General features: G+C 45.1%; 2 protein-coding genes across 2 annotated transcripts in view; one reads left to right on the forward strand and one right to left on the reverse strand.

The window, feature by feature from the left end:
• Positions 1 to 20511, forward strand: part of LOC146627407 (glutamate receptor ionotropic, delta-1-like) — a 628504-nt gene that overhangs the window by 417726 nt on the left and 190267 nt on the right. The gene's annotated exons all lie outside the window — the stretch shown is intronic.
• On the reverse strand, positions 5296 to 19309 carry LOC146627410 (microfibril-associated glycoprotein 4-like). The gene is made up of 7 exons (XM_085361753.1): positions 19211 to 19309; positions 15070 to 15246; positions 14946 to 14984; positions 14735 to 14831; positions 14573 to 14652; positions 8305 to 8410; positions 5296 to 5543 (listed from the first exon to the last, which is right to left on the reverse strand). The coding sequence occupies exons 1-7, from the start codon at positions 19307 to 19309 to the stop codon at positions 5302 to 5304; spliced, it is 840 nt and encodes a 279-aa protein (XP_085217879.1). The 3' UTR covers positions 5296 to 5301.

Below are 20511 nucleotides of genomic sequence, written 5' to 3' on the forward strand. Positions count from 1 at the left end.
GTAAACACTAAGAGGGTCAAATGTAGCATCTCAAAACAAGACACTGAGACCACAAAAGAGTTTTCAAGGTCAGACTTCCCTATGCAGCCAGCGGCGTTACCCCCTGCTCGCCATTAGAAAGAATGCATGTTCCATTTGTGGTCACCTCAATTGCATTGCTTTACAGTTTCATTCATCTGACGCTAACGTCTTTATTTCAACTGACAGTCTGCGCTCCCAGGTTGGGACATGGCCGCTCGTCTTTTACTGCGTGCACACTCCCTTAGTCTGCAAACGTATATTTATTAAAAACAAAAAAGACGCTGACTTGAACTCCGAAGTGAACTTTAAGCATCTTGTCAAGCAGCCGCTAACTCAACACAGATCTTACAGACCGCGCTGACAGATCTATTTCAAGCCCAGAGCTCGGCTTAGCTGCGATGGAGAACCTCCCACTGTGAGCCGACTACATACTGTTCAGAACAAGAGCGAGCTAATAGAATATTTGAAGCTTTGAAGGGTTTAAATGACACGACTGATTTAAAAGTTCTCCGTGCATCGATGGTAAATGTCTTTCTGGTCAAATCGGGTCCCTGTAAGCATGGTAAACAGGAGTGTGTGCGGCAGAGGAACACACACACACATCTTAGCTTCCTGCCCATTAGTTATCAGAATAAAAGGTTGGAGCAGGTGTTTTTGTGTGTGTTTTATGGATATTGAATATAGAGGAGAAAGCACTTGTACACACACACACACACACAGATAGAAGAGTGTGTGCTCCAATGCTAAATGTCACACCTGTCATTGGCAATGTGGATGAAAAAGCTCAATTATCCCTCCTCACAAACACACAGACCACCAGCTCTCCTCTTTCTTTTATCTTTCTATCCCTCCTCCTTCTTTCCCATCACTCTCTTTTTCTCCATCTCATCCTTCGTCCCTCCCAAATTTCACCATTCTTCCTCGTCGCCTCTTCATGATGTGTGTAGGTAATTAAAACGTCCTCTCCACCAGCCTTGTGATAAATGAACTGAGCTGTCAGGGAAACGCCTCCCACTACATCACAGATTTGTCCTTTTTTTTCTTTTTTGGGATTTGATTTTGCCATCACGGTTCAGGGAATCTGCTTCATTAGTGTTCACGGTTGCTCTGTGTGCACAAACGGGTGCGTGGCGGCAAATGCAAGTGTACAAAACACACATCAAGGCATTTCTACACTTCACAAGGCTGGAGAAAGAAGTTGGGCTTAAGCAGCAGAGTCAGACGTGGTGCTTTCAATTAAATTTGCTGGGGAGGGATTTCCTCGGGTCCTCTGTGAGGGAAAGAAAACATTTACATTTTAATAAATCGTGTTATAATAAAGGCAGAAACTTCCACGAGACTTTCTGCCAGCTACGAAAGGGTCAGATGCTGTTTGTCTGTTTTAGAATAAAGGCCTCATAAATATTAAAAATTACTACACCATCATTTTACCCTAAAGTATTTTTTATTAGTTGTGCTGTTGTATATTTCTGGGCAGCTGTGATTGAGACTCCCAGTCACTGTTCTTGATCTGGGTTGTTGTTCAAACGTCAATAAAACCAGATTTCATGTAACTGTGCGGTGTATGGGGCACAATACCAGATTTTCTGTCTGTCAGAACGCATCCTAAATATTTCAAGAATTCCTAACTTTGCCTATGACTTTTCTTTTTTAGTCAGGAATATTTGCACGTAGTATTTAGAATGATTATTAGAAACAGGACATAAATATGCTTTTGTGCCCCATACACTGCACAGTTAGAGGAACCTTTTTGCTTTTTTCCAAACTAAAGTTGTATAAAGTGTGTTTGAATTATTGGGAGCTCTACAGCACACTGTTAAGTTCATGTGCATTCAAAATAAACACGTTCATCTAACTTGGCCTTCTGACATTGATCCTATTTAATTTTTTTTAGCTAAATTATATATCAAATTCTATATTGAGACAGTAAGTTCATGTGTGTGTAGTCTGCAAATGGAAGACCAAATGCCAGATTTTTAAACCCTATGAAACTGACATATTTCCCATTTTAATAAGATAATCATTTTATTTGTACAGTTGCAATTTGGATGAAATGCAAAGATAAGTGTACTTATCCCCGAATTGTAATCTTCTTTTGTTTGCCCCCTTCGGAGGTCACCACAGCGGATTATCGGTCTCCGGTGCATCCTCCTCTTTCACTCCTGCCCTCTGCATGTCCACACATATGAGCATCGTTGGGTGTAACTCGAAAATATTATGACAACACTCGATGTCAAGGTGACTGATGATCACATATCAGAGTAGAAACGTATGACTATGCATTTCTAAAGTTTCCTTTTCTTGTGCCCTCAAACAAAGAGGATCTAAACCAGGGGTGGGCAACTCCAGGCCTCGAGTGCCGGTGTCCTGCAGGTGTTAGATCTCACCCTGGGTCAACACACCTGAATCAAATGATTAGTTCATTATCAGGCCTCTGGAGAACTTCAACACATGCTGGCGAGGTCATGTAGCCATTTAAATCATCTGTGTTGGATCAAGGACACATCTAAAACCTGCAGGACACTGGCACTCGAGGCCTGGAGTTGCCTACCCCTGATCTTAACTGTCTGTGAAGTGTTTGGTAAAGCCAAAACGATCAGCTTCTTCGGGGTCACTTTAAAGAGTGACACATCACCTGATGGTGGGGTTAACTCCTAAAAGCCATCACGCTGACATAATAATTATAAAAATGGAGTCCTTACAGAAGAGGTGAACAGATGAGTTAAAATAATTCGAGGCTGCTCCTTCTAGCGGTCAGGTGCATCCGCGTGGAGGCGTCCTGCAGTTTCCTCTCAGTTTGCTTTTGTTAAGAAAGCTCCAACTACACGAACTCACAGAGACCATAGATGTCCTGGAATACTTTGAAGGTGACGTCTATCAGGACAGACTCTTATCATCTCTGTGTTTTAATTAAAACTTTTGTCTTATAAACTAATGAATATTTGCAGCCTGTGGGCTTCTTCCTGTAATTAATCCATAGCCGTGAAACAGGAAGCGAGCCGCTGCTGGGTGCCTCTAATCAATATTTACAGGCATGGCGTGCTAAGAAACACCAGGGGGAAGCTTGCTTTGAGGCGTGTTGAACTGAAAAAAGAAACTGCTGAAGAATGGCAATCATGAAAAACTGAACACAGACACTTAAGATCAAGTGTGAAATATTTCAAAGGCAGAAAAATGTGTGACGCGTTGTGGATGTTTGAGCGAAATGGATGATTGTGCCTCACAGAATGACAAAAGTCAAATATTCAGAAATGTTTAGCATCTTTTTCATTCCTCGAAATTGTCAAGTCGACTTCAATTTCCTCCCCCCATGCGGTGGCAATTTTGTGTCACCTGCTAGCAAGTCAAAAATAGAATATGTAAGAGGAGAGCTCTGAATAGTTTCTCCCTCCTCACTCATTGCCACAGGTGTGATAAGTGAGGAGGGGCACGAGTCTCCTGCAGAGTCTCGACCCTTTCAGGTTTTGTTTTCTGAGTCATTATTAAAAACCTGTTCAGTGCAAAAAGCAAAAGGCAGTCAGAACAAAGAAATGTGCTTGGAGAGACAAGAGACAAGCCTCTCGGTTGGTTTAAATGTTCCAAAGAGTGCCGATGCAGGATTTGCAGAATCGTTTTGGGGGGCGAAATGTACGAATGTATAAAATGTTGTTTTGTTGGAAAGGGCAGAGGCTGGTGAGTTTTTGAATGCCTGTCCAACAGCATCTTTAAAAAGCCAGCTTGGTTGGTGCAAAGCCAATATGTTGTCATGGTTACTCGTCAGTCCCATAATGATTTTATATTCAAGTGCGTATATTGTGCTCGAATAATTGGAGGGAAAAATTGCCTGCATTTAAACTGATTTAAGTGGCTACGCTAACGTTGTTTAACGGGTCTACACTTCGGTCCGGCGTCAGGTGACCTCAGTAGCGTGACCCACTTTGATCCACTTTGATCGCGGTTTAAACATTTAATAGGGAGCTTTGTTCAGAGTGACTTGCAGTAAAGTGCAAAACAAGGAAAATGTCGCTTTCTATGATTCCAGGCAGCAGAACCTCACAAGAGCAAAGCCGGAGCTGCTCTGGCTGCAGAAACAGGATGTGACTGAGCCCATTAGCTGCGGTCGTTTTAGCGAGCAAGTTTATATCCCATAAAACCCCAATTCTGAAACATTTGGTAAGATGTAAAATGTAAATAAACAGAATGTCGTGGTTTGCAGATCTCATGAGCCGAATTTTATTAGCAGTACATGTATCTTTATTTTACTATATTCTATCCTTCAGCAAGTCTTTTGTCCCATCTTCCTTCTCTCTACCTGCCTGGTAACAGGCTTCTTCCTGTTCAAAGGGAGTTTTCCTTTCCCACTGTTGCCAAAGTGCTTGCTTATAGGGGTCATATGAGTGTTGGGTTTTCTCTGTATGTATTATTGTAGGGTCTGCTGTACAATATAAAGCACCTTGAGGCGAATGTTGTTGTGATTTGGCGCTGTATAAATAAATTGAATTGAATTGGCTCCACCCGAGCACCGCACTGCCTGCTGGGTAATACTCGTAGGATCAGAGGCGGGACAACACTTCCTGTGTTGGGGCGTTGCTTCCACAGATCGACGCAGATCAGTGGAAACGCTTGAGCTCACCTCTGAAAGACTGTGAATGCTTATGTACATGTCATAGTTTGTGTTTTCATTTCAATAAATTGTGGGTAGAACTTAGTGAATTGACTCCATTTTGGAACAACAAGCATCTGTGAATACTTTGTAGATGTGCTGTACATGCACTCGCTCTGCTTGTTTCTGAGACAAAAGCTCAGTATGAACTTCTCACAAGTAAAATCCAGTTGTGTAACTTTAGGTATAGAAATACTGAATATTAATATCAGTGTCTTCACCCTGAAGCAGGTGGAGCTTTAGTGTGAGGGCGGCTCCAGAATCCAGACAGAAACACACAAAGACCACGAGAACACCTCAGCTGTTTGCTTCTCATTTATTATCAGGATACAGCAGATAATGATTCACACCAGCTATCAGACCTCCACCAAACAGTCAGTGAGACGTTAAATCTGAGTGTGCTGAGCTGCAGACTGAGGAACATCTGGACCAACCGAGAGCTTCTGAGAAATCATCAGCTCAAACTGGTCTCCGTCCATCATTTCACTCCACCTGCAGCTGTTTGACAGCAGCTCACTCACACTCTGACTGCTCTTCTGAGATATTTACGTCATCGACTGACTCTGAAAGTTAAAGATTGTCTGGGACTACATGATAAAGGAGAGAAAAGAGAGATCAACACGAAATGTTCTGCAGATTTACTGCACAGGACGGATCTTCATGCTGATGGTCTTCAGAGAGTAATTATAACCCTTCCACTGGTACCAGTCCACACCAACAGCATAGATAGTACCATCTGCCCCCCAACGATAAACCCCGTTAGGGTTTGCATAGTGACAGGCGTTGTACCAGAACGCCCCCAGAAAGGATTTTGCACAGTTGTTGTGGTCTTTGTCAAATGTGGCAAACTTCTGTCCATTGTGAAAACTCAGGGCATCTCCTGGAGAAACACAGATGAAACACCGTTTTCGTTTGGCTCTCGGCGAAGGCGGTCACACTTTTTCTCCTCTCCTCTCCCTTATCTTCCCTGCTTAGCTTCTTATGTCCTTGTCTTGTCTTGTGTTTTTACTTTTCCCTGAAACACTCTCTCACAGTCTGTTTCAAAAACCTAAAAGAGAATTATGGATTTGATCAACTGGTCTCTGAATGCTATTGACATCCTTTTCTCAACGAGAAGTCTGGGCTCAGGAGAGCCCGAGTGCCCTGGAGGGACTTTCCCTACCGGATACACGATGGACGGGTGGCAGACATGGAGGATTGTGTGCCTGGCGGGACTGTCGATCGAGGATGCTGAAGATATCTACCTATTCGGAACCATGATAACAGGGTTCTTGCTGATTGGAGCTGGCTTGGCCCTGACTTATTGGAGAATTAAGAAAGCGGAACCGGCTGTTCAAACACCCCCAAGGCTGCCCGCTGGGATTGGAACGATGGGACGAGGCGCGACTTCTCAGAATGGGCTCACTGAGTGCAGCACGGATAAGATCTTGGAGAAGCTTACAGCTGCCGTGAATACTCAGAATAACACCTCGTAGCAAAAGTTGGATTGCATTGTGGAACAGCTGACTGCAGTCGTGAGGTCTCAGAATCTGCTCTTTGACCATAAGAATGACAACATCACAGAGCGCAAGTTTGATAACATCATGGAGAAGCTTGCGGTTCTCCAACGGGAGATGGAGAGACCAGTGTCGGAGTGTTAAAGAACAGCTTTGAAATTCTCATGAGCTGTTCGCACTAAAGTAAAACCACCATCATAATCCGGCTACCCCCTTTTGCGCCAGCTATAGGCTCAAGGCTGGAGCCGAACAACAACACCCTGATAACAACTGTGTTGAGTCTGTTCCTTCCCATTCCATGCAAGGCCACCTGGGTTGGCTGGAAGACTGTTTACTTAGCCTGGGCGAAGGACACTGTCTCAGCTGAACTCTGGACAGACACACACACACACACACACACACACACACACACACACTGATATGCACACACTCATCCCCCCTCCCTTTACAAACGCCTTCGATGCTTGTTCCCTCCTGGGAACACGGCGGGTCTGAGCCCGCGCTGGAATGGTAGCGCTGGGCAGGATGGCTGCTGCGTTTGCTTCGGATTACTCTTCACCCCCCACCCGACCCTGTGGCTTGTCATGTGTTCTATAATGTTGTGCTGTGGACATTTATGTGCTTTTTTGTGCAGAGGAGTTTTTTTGTTTCCTGTTCTCATGCTGTCTTCCCAGGAGCCCAGCATGAGTAGAGGTCTCTTTTTTCCTCTTGTACTTTCCCATTGTAGTGTACATTTCAGTTTTCTGTAACGCTACCGATCTCCGACCTGTATCCCCATGTGATGTCTGTGTTGTGTGTGTAAGGTCGGGGGGCTCCCATTTCACTGCAGGGCAACCTGCACGTGGCGAATAAAGCTTTGATTGATTGATTGAATAATCACAACATCACCACTAATCCCAGTCATACTGGTCTGCATGTGTACTGTACCATATGTGGTTGACAGACTCCAGTTTGTTCATGTGAACTGGGAGACTTCGTCATGCAGTAAAGTCATTTTCATTGGTATGTAGGTGATACCAGCTTTATTTATCCCTGAAGGTACATCAGATAAGCCAACTATTTAAACTGCAGGTGTGTCTATGGTCCTGACAACCTCACATCCAAAGTCTTGAAAACTGAAGGCTCTGCCTCCCATTCTACTTTTAAATACTCTAGGAACAACAAGTAGGCCTGCAGTGTGAGAGCAAAGTGCTCTAATAGGGTGATATGGTACTACAAGGTCATTAAGATCAGATGGGGCCTGATTATTTAAGACCTTGTATGTGAGGAGCAGGATTTGAATTCAGTTCTGGATTTAACAGGAAGCCAAAACAGGAGAAATCTGCTCTCTCTTTCTAGTCCCTGTCAGGACTCTTGCTGCAGCATTTTGGATCAGCTGAAGGCTTTTCAGGGAGTTTTTAGGACATCCTGATAATAATGAATTACAGTCGTCCAGCCTGGAAGTAATAAATGCATGAACTAGTTCTTCAGCGTCACTCTGAGACAGGATATTTCTAACTTTAGAGATGTTGCACAAATGGAAGAAAGCAGTCTTACATATTTGTTTAATATGTGCGTTGAAGGACATGTCCTGGTCAAAAATGACTCCAAGGTTCCTCACAGCGTTACTGGAGGCCAAGGTAATGCCATCCAGAGTAAGAATCTGCTTAGAGACCATATTTCTAAGCTTTTCAGGGCCGAGTACAATAACCTCAGTTTGATCTGAATTAAAAAGCAGAAAGTTAGCGGCCATCCAGGTCTTTATGTCTTTAAGACATTCCTGCAGTTTAACTCATTGGTGTGTGTTATCTGGCTTCATGGACAGATAGAGCTGGGTGTCGTCTGCATATCATCCTGCCTGGTGTTTGGTACTCAGGGGCCACGACTGAGAACAGGGAGGCTGCACAGAGGGTCATTAACACTGCCCACAATATCATTGGCTGCCCTCTGACACTCCTGGAGGCCATCGCCAGATCCTCCTGTCTCAGAGAAGCCACCACAGGCGACCCCTCAAACCCCGCCCACCACCTGTTCCATTCTACCCATTCCTCTTCTTTGTTGATCTTTTCTGTTCATTTGTGTCATTGTACATGTACAATGACAATAAAGGCGTATTCTATTCTATTCTATTCTGATGCTACACTGACCCTGTGCCACTTCACTCACCTGCGCCTCCGTTCTTGAATCCAGTAACAGTCAGTTTGTATCCGTCACATTCAGCATCCACCTTAAATGAAGAGTAACGAGCGAACACTTTTGTTACGTTTTTAGTCTAGGCAAGTAATTAAACGCAACAAGAAGTTTGCCCATTCACACCCCACCCAAGCAAGAACACCAACAATGATACCTTTTAAAGTGCTAAGCAGCCATTTATTTACTTCGGCAGTGAGCAATGCCAAAAATAACAAACAAAACTCCCTCGTGGTCCCTACGCTTCCCTACACAAAAATGAAAAAAAAAAACCAAACAAAAGACAGTTCACTTACCTAGCTTTCTAATGAAAAAACAGGAGAAAACGTATTCAACAAAAATGGCTTCTCACGCCTACTACGCTGCTGCAGTGAAGGATATATACAAAGTGAACAAAACGTACGATCGCTACTTGACAAATCTATTTACAGCTATTTACAAAATGGACATAATAACGCCAGACATACACACGAAAACTCTACACTGCAGTAAATCAACACACAGGTTCTTGGTTAAGTGGTGGAGGTTCGGGGAGAGGGGCCAGGTGGCTGTCATCCGGTAGTTAAGTACTGGAGGTGATCCATCAATTATCCAATCCGAGGATAGGCAGAGATTCCACCCAGATACCTAGCAGCCACGCCCAGGTGTCCACCTCCTAGGAGAGAAAAGGGGAAAGATACCCACAGCCATCCTCTGGGGGGAGGAGTAACACAAAACAAACACATCACTGGATCATAACATTTCCCCCCACCCAAAAAAAAAATCAAACATTTAACCCCACACAAAAATGTTTGATTCAAGACCTAGAGAGGGCATCAGCCATGACATTCTCTAAGCCCTTTTTGTATCGGACTTCAATGTTGAAGTCCTGGAGGAGTAAGGACCAGCGCATAAGGCGCTGGTTGCTGTTCTGCATCCGAGTTAGGAACTGGAGAGGGTTGTGGTCAGAGAACACGACGGTTGGAACAGGACTGGATCCAAGGTACACTTCAAAGTGCTGCAAGGCCAGCAATAAGGCTAAGGCTTCCTTTTCGATCGTGCTGTAATGCAATTGGTGTTTTAGGAATTTTTTGGAAAAGAAACAGACTGGATGGTCAATGCCATTTTCATCCTCCTGCAAAAGCACTGCCCCAGCCCCCAAGGCACTGGCGTCCACCTCAAGCTTGAATGGACGTGCGAAATCAGGGGCGGCCAGCACAGGAGCACTACAAAGGAGAGCTTTGACAGCTTCGAAAGCAAACTGACATGTCTCAGACCATATAAATGGTGATTTTGGACTGGCAAGACTGGTTAACGGGGCTACTACCTCAGAGAAGTTCTTGCAGAATCCACGATAATAACCTGCCATGCCTAGAAAACGCCGCAGCTCCCGACGGGTCTGCGGAGCTGGGAAATCTAATATTGCCTGCACTTTCACAGCAACAGGGAGGACCTGACCCTGTCCGACTTGTTTCCCCAGGTAGGTTACAACAGCCTTTCCAAACTCACATTTAGCCAGGTTTAGTGTCAGAGAGGCATCACGCAGACGGTCAAATATTTCGCTAAGGGTTTTGAGGTGTTCAGTCCAAGTGGATGAATAGGCAACTATATCATCCAGATACACTTCACAATTTCTGACTCCATGTAGCACAGTGTTCATCAGCCGCTGGAAGGTGGCTGGGGCATTCCGTAGCCCGAACGGCATGACGGTATACTGCAAAAAATGGTCAGGCGTAACAAAGGCACTGATTTCGGATGCACGGTCCGTTAACGGAACCTGCCAGTATCCCTTTAGGAGGTCAAGCTTGGTCACGAAGGTTGCTGATCCAACACGGTCGACCAAGTCATCCATGCGTGGGAGTGGGAAAGAGTCTGGTTTTGTAACAGCATTTACTTTTCGGAAGTCATTACAGAAACGGGAGGTTTGATCAGGTTTTGGGACGAGAAGTGATGGTGAGCTCCAAGAGCTATTACTGGGAAGAGCAAAACCATGGTCGAGAAGATACTGGACTTCCTGCTGCATTATGGCGCGCTTAGTGGGATTTACTCTGCAGGCATGTTGCTTGATGGGCTTGTGATCACCCACATCAATATCGTGACTTAGCACATGCGTTTGAGTGGGGATATCACCGAAAAGAGTTGAGTAATTTTCAATGAGCTCACGGACATCGGATTTTTCGGGATCAGACAGATGTGCTAAATAGGCATCCAAGTCAGCCAAGATTTCAGAGTTCCTAAGACGCACACCAGAGACAGAGCTGTGCCTATCCTCCAACCCATCATCGCAGGGACTATATAAGGGTTGAGAGACGGACACCGACACAATAGGTAACACAGCAGGTGACAGACTAGAGCGTTCGCGATCAATGCATTCCTTCAACATGTTGATGTGACAGACGCGACTTTTCTTCTTACGATCAGGGGTTAACACAACATAGTCAGTTTCACTTAGTTTGCGCTCAATGACATACGGACCGGAAAACTTTGCCTGCAGGGGTGAACCAACGACAGGCAAGAAAACCAACACGCGATCACCTGACCGAAACATCCGTGCTACAGACTTTCTATCAAAGTGGGTTTTCATTCTGACCTGAGCCTTTGCTAGCGCGCCACGAGCAAAGTCACAGGCATTATGCAGCCTCTCTTTAAACAAACTAACATAGTCCAGAATGTTTTCTTTTGGACGATGTCTATCTGAGAGAAATCTCTCTTTCAAAAGACGTAGCGGACCGCGCACCGTGTGGCCAAAAACTAAATCAGCTGGACTGAACCCCAAAGACTCCTGGCATGTCTCCCTGACGGCGAACAATAGCAGTGGCAACCCCTCATCCCACTCATGGTCAGACTCAGTGCAAAATTTGCGAAGCATGTTTTTCAGAGTTTGGTGGAACCTTTCTAATGCACCCTGACTCTCCGGGTGATACGCGCTGGAAGTGTGATGGGTGACACCGAGCTCTGTCATGACCTGGGCAAAGATTTTAGACAAAGTTTGTGCCCTGATCCGTTTGGATACGTTTAGGCAGTCCAAAGGTAGAGAAGAACTTAACTAGTGCTTTCACAATCCCACGGGTTTTTAATGAGCGCAACGGGATGGCCTCAGGATAACGGGTGGCAGTACACATCATGGTGAGTAGGTATTGGTTTCCGGACTTTGTTTTTGGAAGAGGACCAACGCAATCAACGATAACATGTTCAAAAGGTTCCCCAACGACTGGGATGGGTTTTAACGGCGCAGCTGGAATCACCTGATTTGGTTTACCGGCAAGCTGACATGTGTGGCACGAGCGGCAGAATCTTACAACATCAGATTTGAGACCAGGCCAGAAGAAGTAACGGAGGACACGGTTGTATGTTTTTGTGATTCCCAAGTGACCGGACGTGATGTGGTCATGTGCTAAGCTTAGGACCTGGGGACGGAATGACTGCGGAACAACGATCTGCTGCACTCCCTCATGTGTGCAGCCAGAACTGGGAGTCCAGTAGCGCATCAGCACCCCATCCTCAATGAGGTAAGACGTAGATTTCCCACTCTTAGGCTCTGTCACATAAGCCCAACAAGATGACAAGCTCTCATCATTTTTCTGGGCTTCTATGAGCGTTTCTTTATCTACTGACAGTGTCATAGCTTCCTCATCAGCCTGAAGCTCTACAGAAACGGGGGCACTTTCACAGTCGGGTCGCAAGCTTGTTGGATCTGAATCACTTAAGGAGTCGCTAAGATCCACCAAGTCTCCATGTTTGCGTGCCTGCGCACGTGTCACAGCACACACAGGAAACAACGGAGCAGCGTTTGGGGTGGCGAGATCAAAACCCCCATTGTCTGTAAGTGGTGCTTCAACTACCTCAGGCAACGGAAAAACTTTGCAGCCGGCTAGATCGTTTCCAAGGATGATGTCAATGCCTGCAACCGGTAACTGGGGTCGCACCCCAAGTTTAACCTCACCCGACACAAACTGAGACGAAAGCTGCACAAAGTGTAAAGGCACACGTATTACACACATCCTAACTCCCCAGGCTAACACATCAGCACCACAATAGGATTGAGCTGAGAACGGTAAGACCCCCTCACGAATGAGCGACTGTTTTGCACCAGTGTCCCGCAAAATACTAACAGGAACCCTCTTTTCTTCTCCCATCAATGAAACAAAACCGTTTGACACAAAAGGCTTGAACTCTTCATCTACTTTATCCTTCTGAATTACAGTCACATCTTCTAATGCATGAGGTTTGGTCTGTAGGAGGTTTATTGGGGAAGGAGATGTACCCTTCCTGATCTGTTCTTTTCTTTTCAGAACGGGACAAGCAGCAATGAGGTGTCCCTGCTTATGGCAAAAATAACACTCTCTATGGTCAATGAATGAGGTGGTGGTACGGCGGGTGCTCTTTGGAGACCAGATATGTGGGCTAACGGAGGTCTGTGGGCTGTGAACAGGGAATGAAAACACCGCTTTGTGTGTCAACACAAACTCATCAGCCTGTACAGCAGCAGCGGCGAGAGTCGTAACCTTCTGTTCATTTAAGTAGGTTACCACTTTGTCTGGGAGTTGACTTTTAAACTCTTCTAACATCACCAACTCACGCAAGTCATCTAATGTTTTTACTTTTGTAGCATGACACCACTTATCAAATAGAGTTTTCTTTTCTCTGGCAAACTCCACATAAGTCTGGTTGGCAGATTTTTTTCCATTCCTAAATCTTTGCCTGTAAGCCTCTGGCACAAGCTCGTATGCACGCAGGACAGCAGCTTTCACAATGTCATAGTCCAAACTGTCCTCCAGTGAAAGAGCGGTGCATACCTCTTGAGCTTTCCCCACCAATTTGCATTGAAGTAAAAGAGACCATACATTCTTTGGCCAGTGTAGTGCACCTGCAATGCGCTCAAACACTGTGAAATAAGAGTCTACCTCAGTTTCTCTAAATGCTGGCACTAATTTGATGTGTCTACTTACATCAAAGCTGTCTTCCGGCTTAGGGGACGGTGACTGCGGGGATGGTGACTGCGGAGCTGACCGAGGTGTAGGAGGACTGGCAGATACAGCGGTTCCCCTCTCTATCTCCAGAGCCCTCACCCTTAAGTGCATAGCTTCCACCTCCACCTGCTGCTTTTTTAACTCCACTTCCTTTATGCGCAGCGTTAACTGCAGCTCTTCCACAGAAAGGCTAGGTTGAGAAGGGAGATTTTTCAGTGGGGCAGGAATACCAGCAACAGCCCCCAGCTTGACGCCCTCTGCAGGACCCGGCTCACCAAACAACCCCCTTTCATTCAGTTTAAGACACAGGAGCTCTTTAAGCTCTTTTTTCTTTGCATTCAATGGCACAGTCACATCAAAGAAATTGGCAATAAGAATGAGGTCAGCCTTTTTACATCTGTCCAACTTTCCTTCAGTTGGGCCTAAAGTGAAATCCTCCAACTTAAATTCCATTTTAACACACACCCACCCACACAAGAAAAAACTGCCAACCAGAAAAGTAGAGACAACCAAGACAACAGAGAGCCGACCCGCGACAACAGCCACGACAAAGAACAAACAAAAAGAACAAACCAAAAGAACACACCACAAGAACCACAGAAAAGACGAGCCCCCAATTATGTTACGTTTTTAGTCTAGGCAAGTAATTAAACGCAACAAGAAGTTTGCCCATTCACACCCCACCCAAGCAAGAACACCAACAATGATACCTTTTAAAGTGCTAAGCAGCCATTTATTTATTTCGGCAGTGAGCAATGCCAAAAATAACAAACAAAACTCCCTCGTGGTCCCTACGCTTCCCTACACAAAAATGAAAAAAAAAAAACCAAACAAAAGACAGTTCACTTACCTAGCTTTCTAATGAAAAAACAGGAGAAAACGTATTCAACAAAAATGGCTTCTCACGCCTACTACGCTGCTGCAGTGAAGGATATATACAAAGTGAACAAAACGTACGATCGCTACTTGACAAATCTATTTACAGCTATTTACAAAATGGACATAATAACGCCAGACATACACACGAAAACTCTACACTGCAGTAAATCAACACACAGGTTCTTGGTTAAGTGGTGGCGGTTCGGGGAGAGGGGCCAGGTGGCTGTCATCCGGTAGTTAAGTACTGGAGGTGATCCATCAATTATCCAATCCGAGGATAGGCAGAGATTCCACCCAGATACCTAGCAGCCACGCCCAGGTGTCCACCTCCTAGGAGAGAAAAGGGGAAAGATACCCACAGCCATCCTCTGGGGGGAGGAGTAACACAAAACAAACACATCACTGGATCATAACACTTTCTTCCCTTCAAAGTCCTCCATGTCCACCAGCAGCTCACTCTTTTGCTTGGATGTCATAATGTTGATCACATCGAGACCTACATTCACACACAAGCACACAGTCAGAAACATGCAGGGCTGTTTGGTACAGAGCTGCAGATCATCCAATAAAACTCTCACCGAGCCAGTACTCTCCAGCAGCGTCACCAAAGCCCATCTTGTATTGATCCCAGGGTCTGTAGAAGTTCACCGTGCCGTCCATCCTCCTCTGGAACACCTGGGGGAGGAGGCAGCAGAAACATCTCTGGTTTCAGGGAGCACAGATCTGGATTTACAGCAGTGCTCCTGTTAAATGTTCCCGCGCTGACACTTTTTAGTTACAAGCACTCACCGTCCAGCCTCCTCCTTCTGAGTCCATGTCACAGTACACCTGCACACAAACACCTGTCACACTCTAGCTGCTTAAAGACGTGGACATGAACAGGACCCAGAGTCCCAGAGAGGGTGGACTGTACCTGCACCGCAGACCTTTCTCCAAGGGGATAGATGGTGTACACGCCGCTGCTTTGGCTTCTGTCCTGGCGGCGGATGTCGCTGCAGTCCCTCGGCTGGATGAGCTCCGTGCAGCTGGTCAACGCAGGAGCGAGGAGGAGGACGATGACGACCGCTGGCAGCTGGAACAGAGAAGAAGCCTTTCATTTGCACAATATTCACTTCCTACCAAGCTCAACAAGCCTGTGATTCTCCCTCAGCTTTGCCTCTCAGCTGTGCTGAAGTCTTGTTTAGGCTGCACAGGTGTGGTTCAGCCAAACCCCTCTCCCTGTGCTCACTTCTTAGTATACAGGGAGTGCAGAATTATTAGGCAAATGAGTATTTTGTCCACATCATCCTCTTCATGCATGTTGTCTTACTCCAAGCTGTATAGGCTCGAAAGCCTACTACCAATTAAGCATATTAGGTGATGTGCATCTCTGTAATGAGAAGAACTCAGGAGAGTTTTCTCCAAGCATGACATCCCGGTGTATTTCAGACCCAGCAACACGCTCAGACAGAAACTGGTTCACCCGAAAGACAAAACGCCAAAACACAAACGTAACAATGTGGTGTTTGCTGTACAGTGCAGCGAGGAATGCCCAGACCTCTACATTGGAGAGACCAAACAGCCACTTCACAAGCGCATGGCACAACACAGAAGAGCCACCTCCACAGGACAAGACTCAGCAGTCCATCTGCATCTAAAGGTCAAAGGTCACTCTCTCGAGGATGCCAATGTTCACATTTTGGACAGAGAGGACAGATGGTTTGAAAGAGGAGTGAAAGAAGCATCTATGTCCACTGTGAGCGACCATCTTTGAACAGAGGCGGGGGTTTACGACACCAACTGTCTGCCATCTATAATCCAGTTTTGAGATCCTCCCCAGACGCCTTAACGCCCACTCACATCCTGGACCATCTGACCTCAGGAATTCGCATGATAAGGTGGGGCCAGGTTTCACAATGAACACACCCGAAACTCTGGCTGATTGGGACCCACACCCAGTTTCACACCTTGGCTCAGGTGATTAGAGGATCATCAGGGGTCCTTTTGTCCCTCTGTGGGGGGTCACTCCCACTAGGTTTATATCTGGGACTCTCCACCATTTGACCTTAGAACTGAAGAAGCTTCTCGGATGAGAGGTGAAACGTCTTCAAGCAACTTAAAGAAGTCCAGACGCTTTTCTTTGCAAGCTCCTTTGACTATTCCTGGGAGAGAAGAGCAGGTGACATAGACGGGTATGGCACTCTCCCAGAAATCTTTATTGTGAAAAATCCTCAGTGTGGATAAATGCCAACTTTTCCTGCAGTGTTTCCTGACAGCAGGCGAGATGAGCTTCATTCTAGTTCGTGTTATCTCCTTTATCCCGTAAACTCTGGGGCTTGGACGCTGTAATTTGTCTCTGTTAGTTTAATAATACTTTCAGCATATTGGCTCAGGGTGATTTATTTCATCTACTCATTTAAATTAGAACTTTTAGCTCAGGACCAAATGATGCATGCACGCGAACCCGCTGCCGTATGAGAGCTTTTCAAAGAGGTTTTTAATCTCGATTAAAAATTCAGGCAGATCCAACCAGTGTGCTCTTGTACCCTTACAGTGTGGGCATCCAAATCATGGATGATTTATATCACCAATGGCTGTTGTCCAAACGATAATGTAATGCTTCTGTTTCTCATTTTTTTAAAGCTTGTTTTTTGGCCTTCTGCCTTTATTGAATAGATGCAATAGAGATATGAAACTTGGGGAACGGAGCAAGTGAATGACAAGCAGAAAACGTCAAGCCAGCCAGGAGGTGAACCGGGGACTCGCCATTGGCCAGCAGCTTGGCCGCTGGTTTGTGCAATCGTTAACTTTTAAAATGTTTTCTCCTCTTGCTTTCCCTCTTTCCACACAGCCATTGGATTCTGTTACAGAGAAACTGCCACAGATCAATAATCCATCACAGTGAACATAACATGGATTGTTATTTGGGCCAGCAAGGTAGTGTGAGACCTTATAGCTGCAACTGCAAAGAGCCAAAGAAATAACCCGACTTTGACAACAGGAAAAGCAGGCATGAAACTGTGTGTGATGGATGAAAGGAGTCGGGCGGCATATTTTGGACCTTGTGGGGGAGAAATTTTAGGCAGGGCTGGGGAAGAGAGCGAGGACAAAACCCAGAAAAAGCTTACAAAACCGTGCATTCTGGGAAATGTAGGGCACTTGGGCAAAAACTCCCCAAGTGTGCTGAAATCTGCCAAATATAGGCAGAAAATGCATGACTTTCACTTTCCTTTAATTGTCTTATATTATTGCTATATGACTACTGTTGTCTGCACAGCTGAACACGGTAACTGTGGGGTATTTGCACAGCGCCCGAGAGACGGCCCACATATTTCCACACGGTGTGAATCTTAATTGAATCTGAAGTGCTTTCTGTGACTGGTGGTCAACCTGGCAATTTGAAGTGGCTGCAGAGGAGAGGCCGGTGTGACGGTGACGGGGCAGAGATAAGTGCTGGCATTCTTGCGGAGAGAGGAGTATGTTCCCCACAGTGCCTTGCTCAAAGTGGCTGTGGAGAAATTGAACTGTGGCTGGTGAGGAGCTCGCTAAATTGCTTTCGAGTCCCTCCACTTGTGTTGTTCCAGTGCTTGAGCTCAAGAAAATGAGGGCTTTTTCTTTTTTTCTTTTCCTCCAGCAGATTTCTGAAGAGGTCTGATGACAGACACTCTGAGAGCTGAAAATATAGTGGAGCAGCAGAAGAAAGTGTTTACCATATAGTTGCAAACTGCAGTATAAAGATGTGTTATTGAATATTTCTTCTGTGAGAAAGTGATGAGCTTCAGATAATGTACAACAATAATGTGCACGGTTGGTATGATTCAACATAAAAATGATAAATGATACATGAATACTCATAATATCATTAATCATTGAAAAAGACATTAGAAAGTTTGCACCTGCCCTACACTTAAAGCTGTGTTGAGCAAACTTTGACCACTAGGGGGCAGAATATGTGTAAATAAAGCAACATAGCCAAATATCCTGAACTCTTATGGTTTATTTTTGATAGTGGTGAGGAGAGCATGATTCTATTATAACAATGAGTTTTCAGCTAAAACAGCAGCACCTGATGCCTTATAAACAGACCGCCTCCAGCCTATGTGCAGTCAAACCATAATAAAGATGCACGTGAAGCTGTAATAGTGTATGTTAATCACCTTAAGTAGATATAATTTAGGTAATTATAGCTTGCTTAAGAAAAAGCTGCTCAATATGTAGCTTAGTTTGTTGTTTTCAGGGTTTTTTTTTTCATAATTTCTAGAACAACAGTAGAAAGATTGACAGTTTCACAAATAACGCGCAGAGCTGCTTTTAGTACGTGTCTGCTACTACTAACGTTTCTGTAATTAGTGGGAAACTACCTCAGGGCTCTGATTTTTGAGATACTATATTACAGTTAAGTGACTGGTCCACTGCAGTGATTGGCAGGTGATGAGAAAGTGTGGCTGGCTGACAGATGAGTGGATAGACAGAAAATGTAATAGAGAATAAGAGCAGTGGTGGTGGAAAAAAGCCCTGCAAAGGTAGGGAAGATGAGATGTAACAGCTGGACTCCAGGAGTGGAGAGTGGCGGTCAGAGTCATTCAGGGTTCGGTACAAGCCAGCTGTCAGTGCTAATAGACAGAAAAAGATGGAGGGAGGGGAAAGGAGAGGAGGGAAAATAGGAAGAGATGTTCAGGCCAAACAACCTGTCACTAGCTATAACGGAGCATAACGCAACACAGCTGCCTTGTCTGAATGTCAGAAAGAGAAACTTCCCTGGCAGTTTGGAGAAGAGTCTGCAAAACGATATTCTCAAATGGATAGATGCTATCTGGTTCAGCGGCAGGGCTGGGCCCAGAATAGCAATGATGCTCTTAGTCAGATCTGCTGAGAACAAGTTAGCTCCGACATGTCCTTCACATCAGCATCACAGCTCCCTCCTTTTTTCTCTGATAGTCTGTTTTTGCTCACTTTGGTCATGAATAAATGTCCAAAGGATGTCCAAAAATCAGCAAAGATGAAATAAAGTTTGGAGACTTTTGAATCTATGAGCTTTGAACAATCGTTGACAACAGGGCGTTAGCTTCTCAGACTTCTGATGAGCAGATATCTGCATATTCTGGGATAGCATTGACCAGTTTGAGCACCAGTGGCTTTCCTGCAGGTTCACACAGCATGAAGAGAGACTGCATCACTATCTGTGAACACTTTAGCTTTGGTTAGCTTCAATGACCAGTTGAAGGAAACGGTTTCCCCTCTGATGTCGAAGCTGCGTTTAGCTAAATGATGTTTAATGAAGATGACTGTTAATTTGAAGTGGACAAATATTTAAATCCTGCAGTTCTGACAGAGTCACTGGTTGTTTAAAGGTGCACACTTGTGTTCTTTGATGCTAGTGCTAATGATCTAATGATACACCAGCTGAGGTACTATTGGAGACCTGTAGCAACAGATCTAAAAGAGCAATAAAGTCGACAGTGGGAGGTGGTCGGAGTGTAGTGGTGGCATAAATCACAGGATTGTTAACCTGGTGATTGCTGTTTACTAGCGGTGCTTGTATCGATATTGAACCATTCGATACAGAGCTTTCGGTTTGGTACGCATATGTATCGAACAATACAATTTTTTAAATTTATTTTATCAACTTTTCTTCTGACGATGCTGTCTGTGTCAAGAGCTCAGTGGATCTGTGTTCGACTACTCCGCCTAGGCTGCACTGTCGAGCGCAGATTCACTGAGCGCAGGGCAAGCTAGCAAGACAGAAGCTAAGCTCGTTGCAACATGGCAAACTGAACCTCCCCCACCCTCATTCAGATCTGGCCTTTGGAACTAATTTGGTTTTCATGTGACGTATGACCCTGAAGGTAAGCGCGTCATGGACTAAAGTAAAACAGTATGTTGGATGTGCCACGCAATGCTCAATTACATGGGTGGGAGCTAGTGTGTTAGCGCAGTTAGCTCGTTAACGTGTTGGCCGTCCAGCCCCACACACGGGGCGATCCGCGGTAGCTCGTTAACGGAGATTTGCCGTGTTGTGGCGTTAACGTCATTTCAGATTAACGCTGACAGCACTAGTGGGAACACAACGAATATGACTGCACATTTACTCCGACAGCATCCTAGTGCAAAGACAAGTGGAAGCAGACAAAAACAACAAGCAGCATGCTACAAACTTTACCCGAGTCATTTAGACAGCCGTTAGCACAGGATTCTCCTTATGGGGACCTGATATGTTTAATATGCTGCTGAGAATATAGCCCAGAAGAAGCGTATAGTAGAGCTTTTATTTTGGAAAGAGACATTTCTCTGTAATAAACTCTCTTTTCCAAAGCTGAGGGATTCCTCTATCAGATAGATTTATTATTTTATTACTTTGTTGTTTCAGCAACATTAA

The sequence above is a fragment of the Diplotaxodon limnothrissa genome, linkage group LG8, assembly GCF_057381915.1.
Source record: "Diplotaxodon limnothrissa isolate DT_005_m linkage group LG8, D_limnothrissa_male_GT1.1, whole genome shotgun sequence".
Classification (NCBI taxonomy): Eukaryota; Metazoa; Chordata; class Actinopteri; order Cichliformes; family Cichlidae; genus Diplotaxodon; species Diplotaxodon limnothrissa.

Coding starts and splice junctions, on each gene's coding strand:
- LOC146627410 (XM_085361753.1), bottom strand. CDS start 19,309: ATGCAGTCTCTCTTCATGCTGTGTGAACCTGCAGGAAAGCCACTGGTG. Junction 14,653..14,734: donor TGCTGGAGAGTACTGGCTCG/GTGAGAGTTTTA, acceptor GTGTGAATGTAG/GTCTCGATGTGATCAACATT. Junction 5,544..8,304: donor ATTCAAGAACGGAGGCGCAG/GTGAGTGAAGTG, acceptor GTGTTTCTCCAG/GAGATGCCCTGAGTTTTCAC.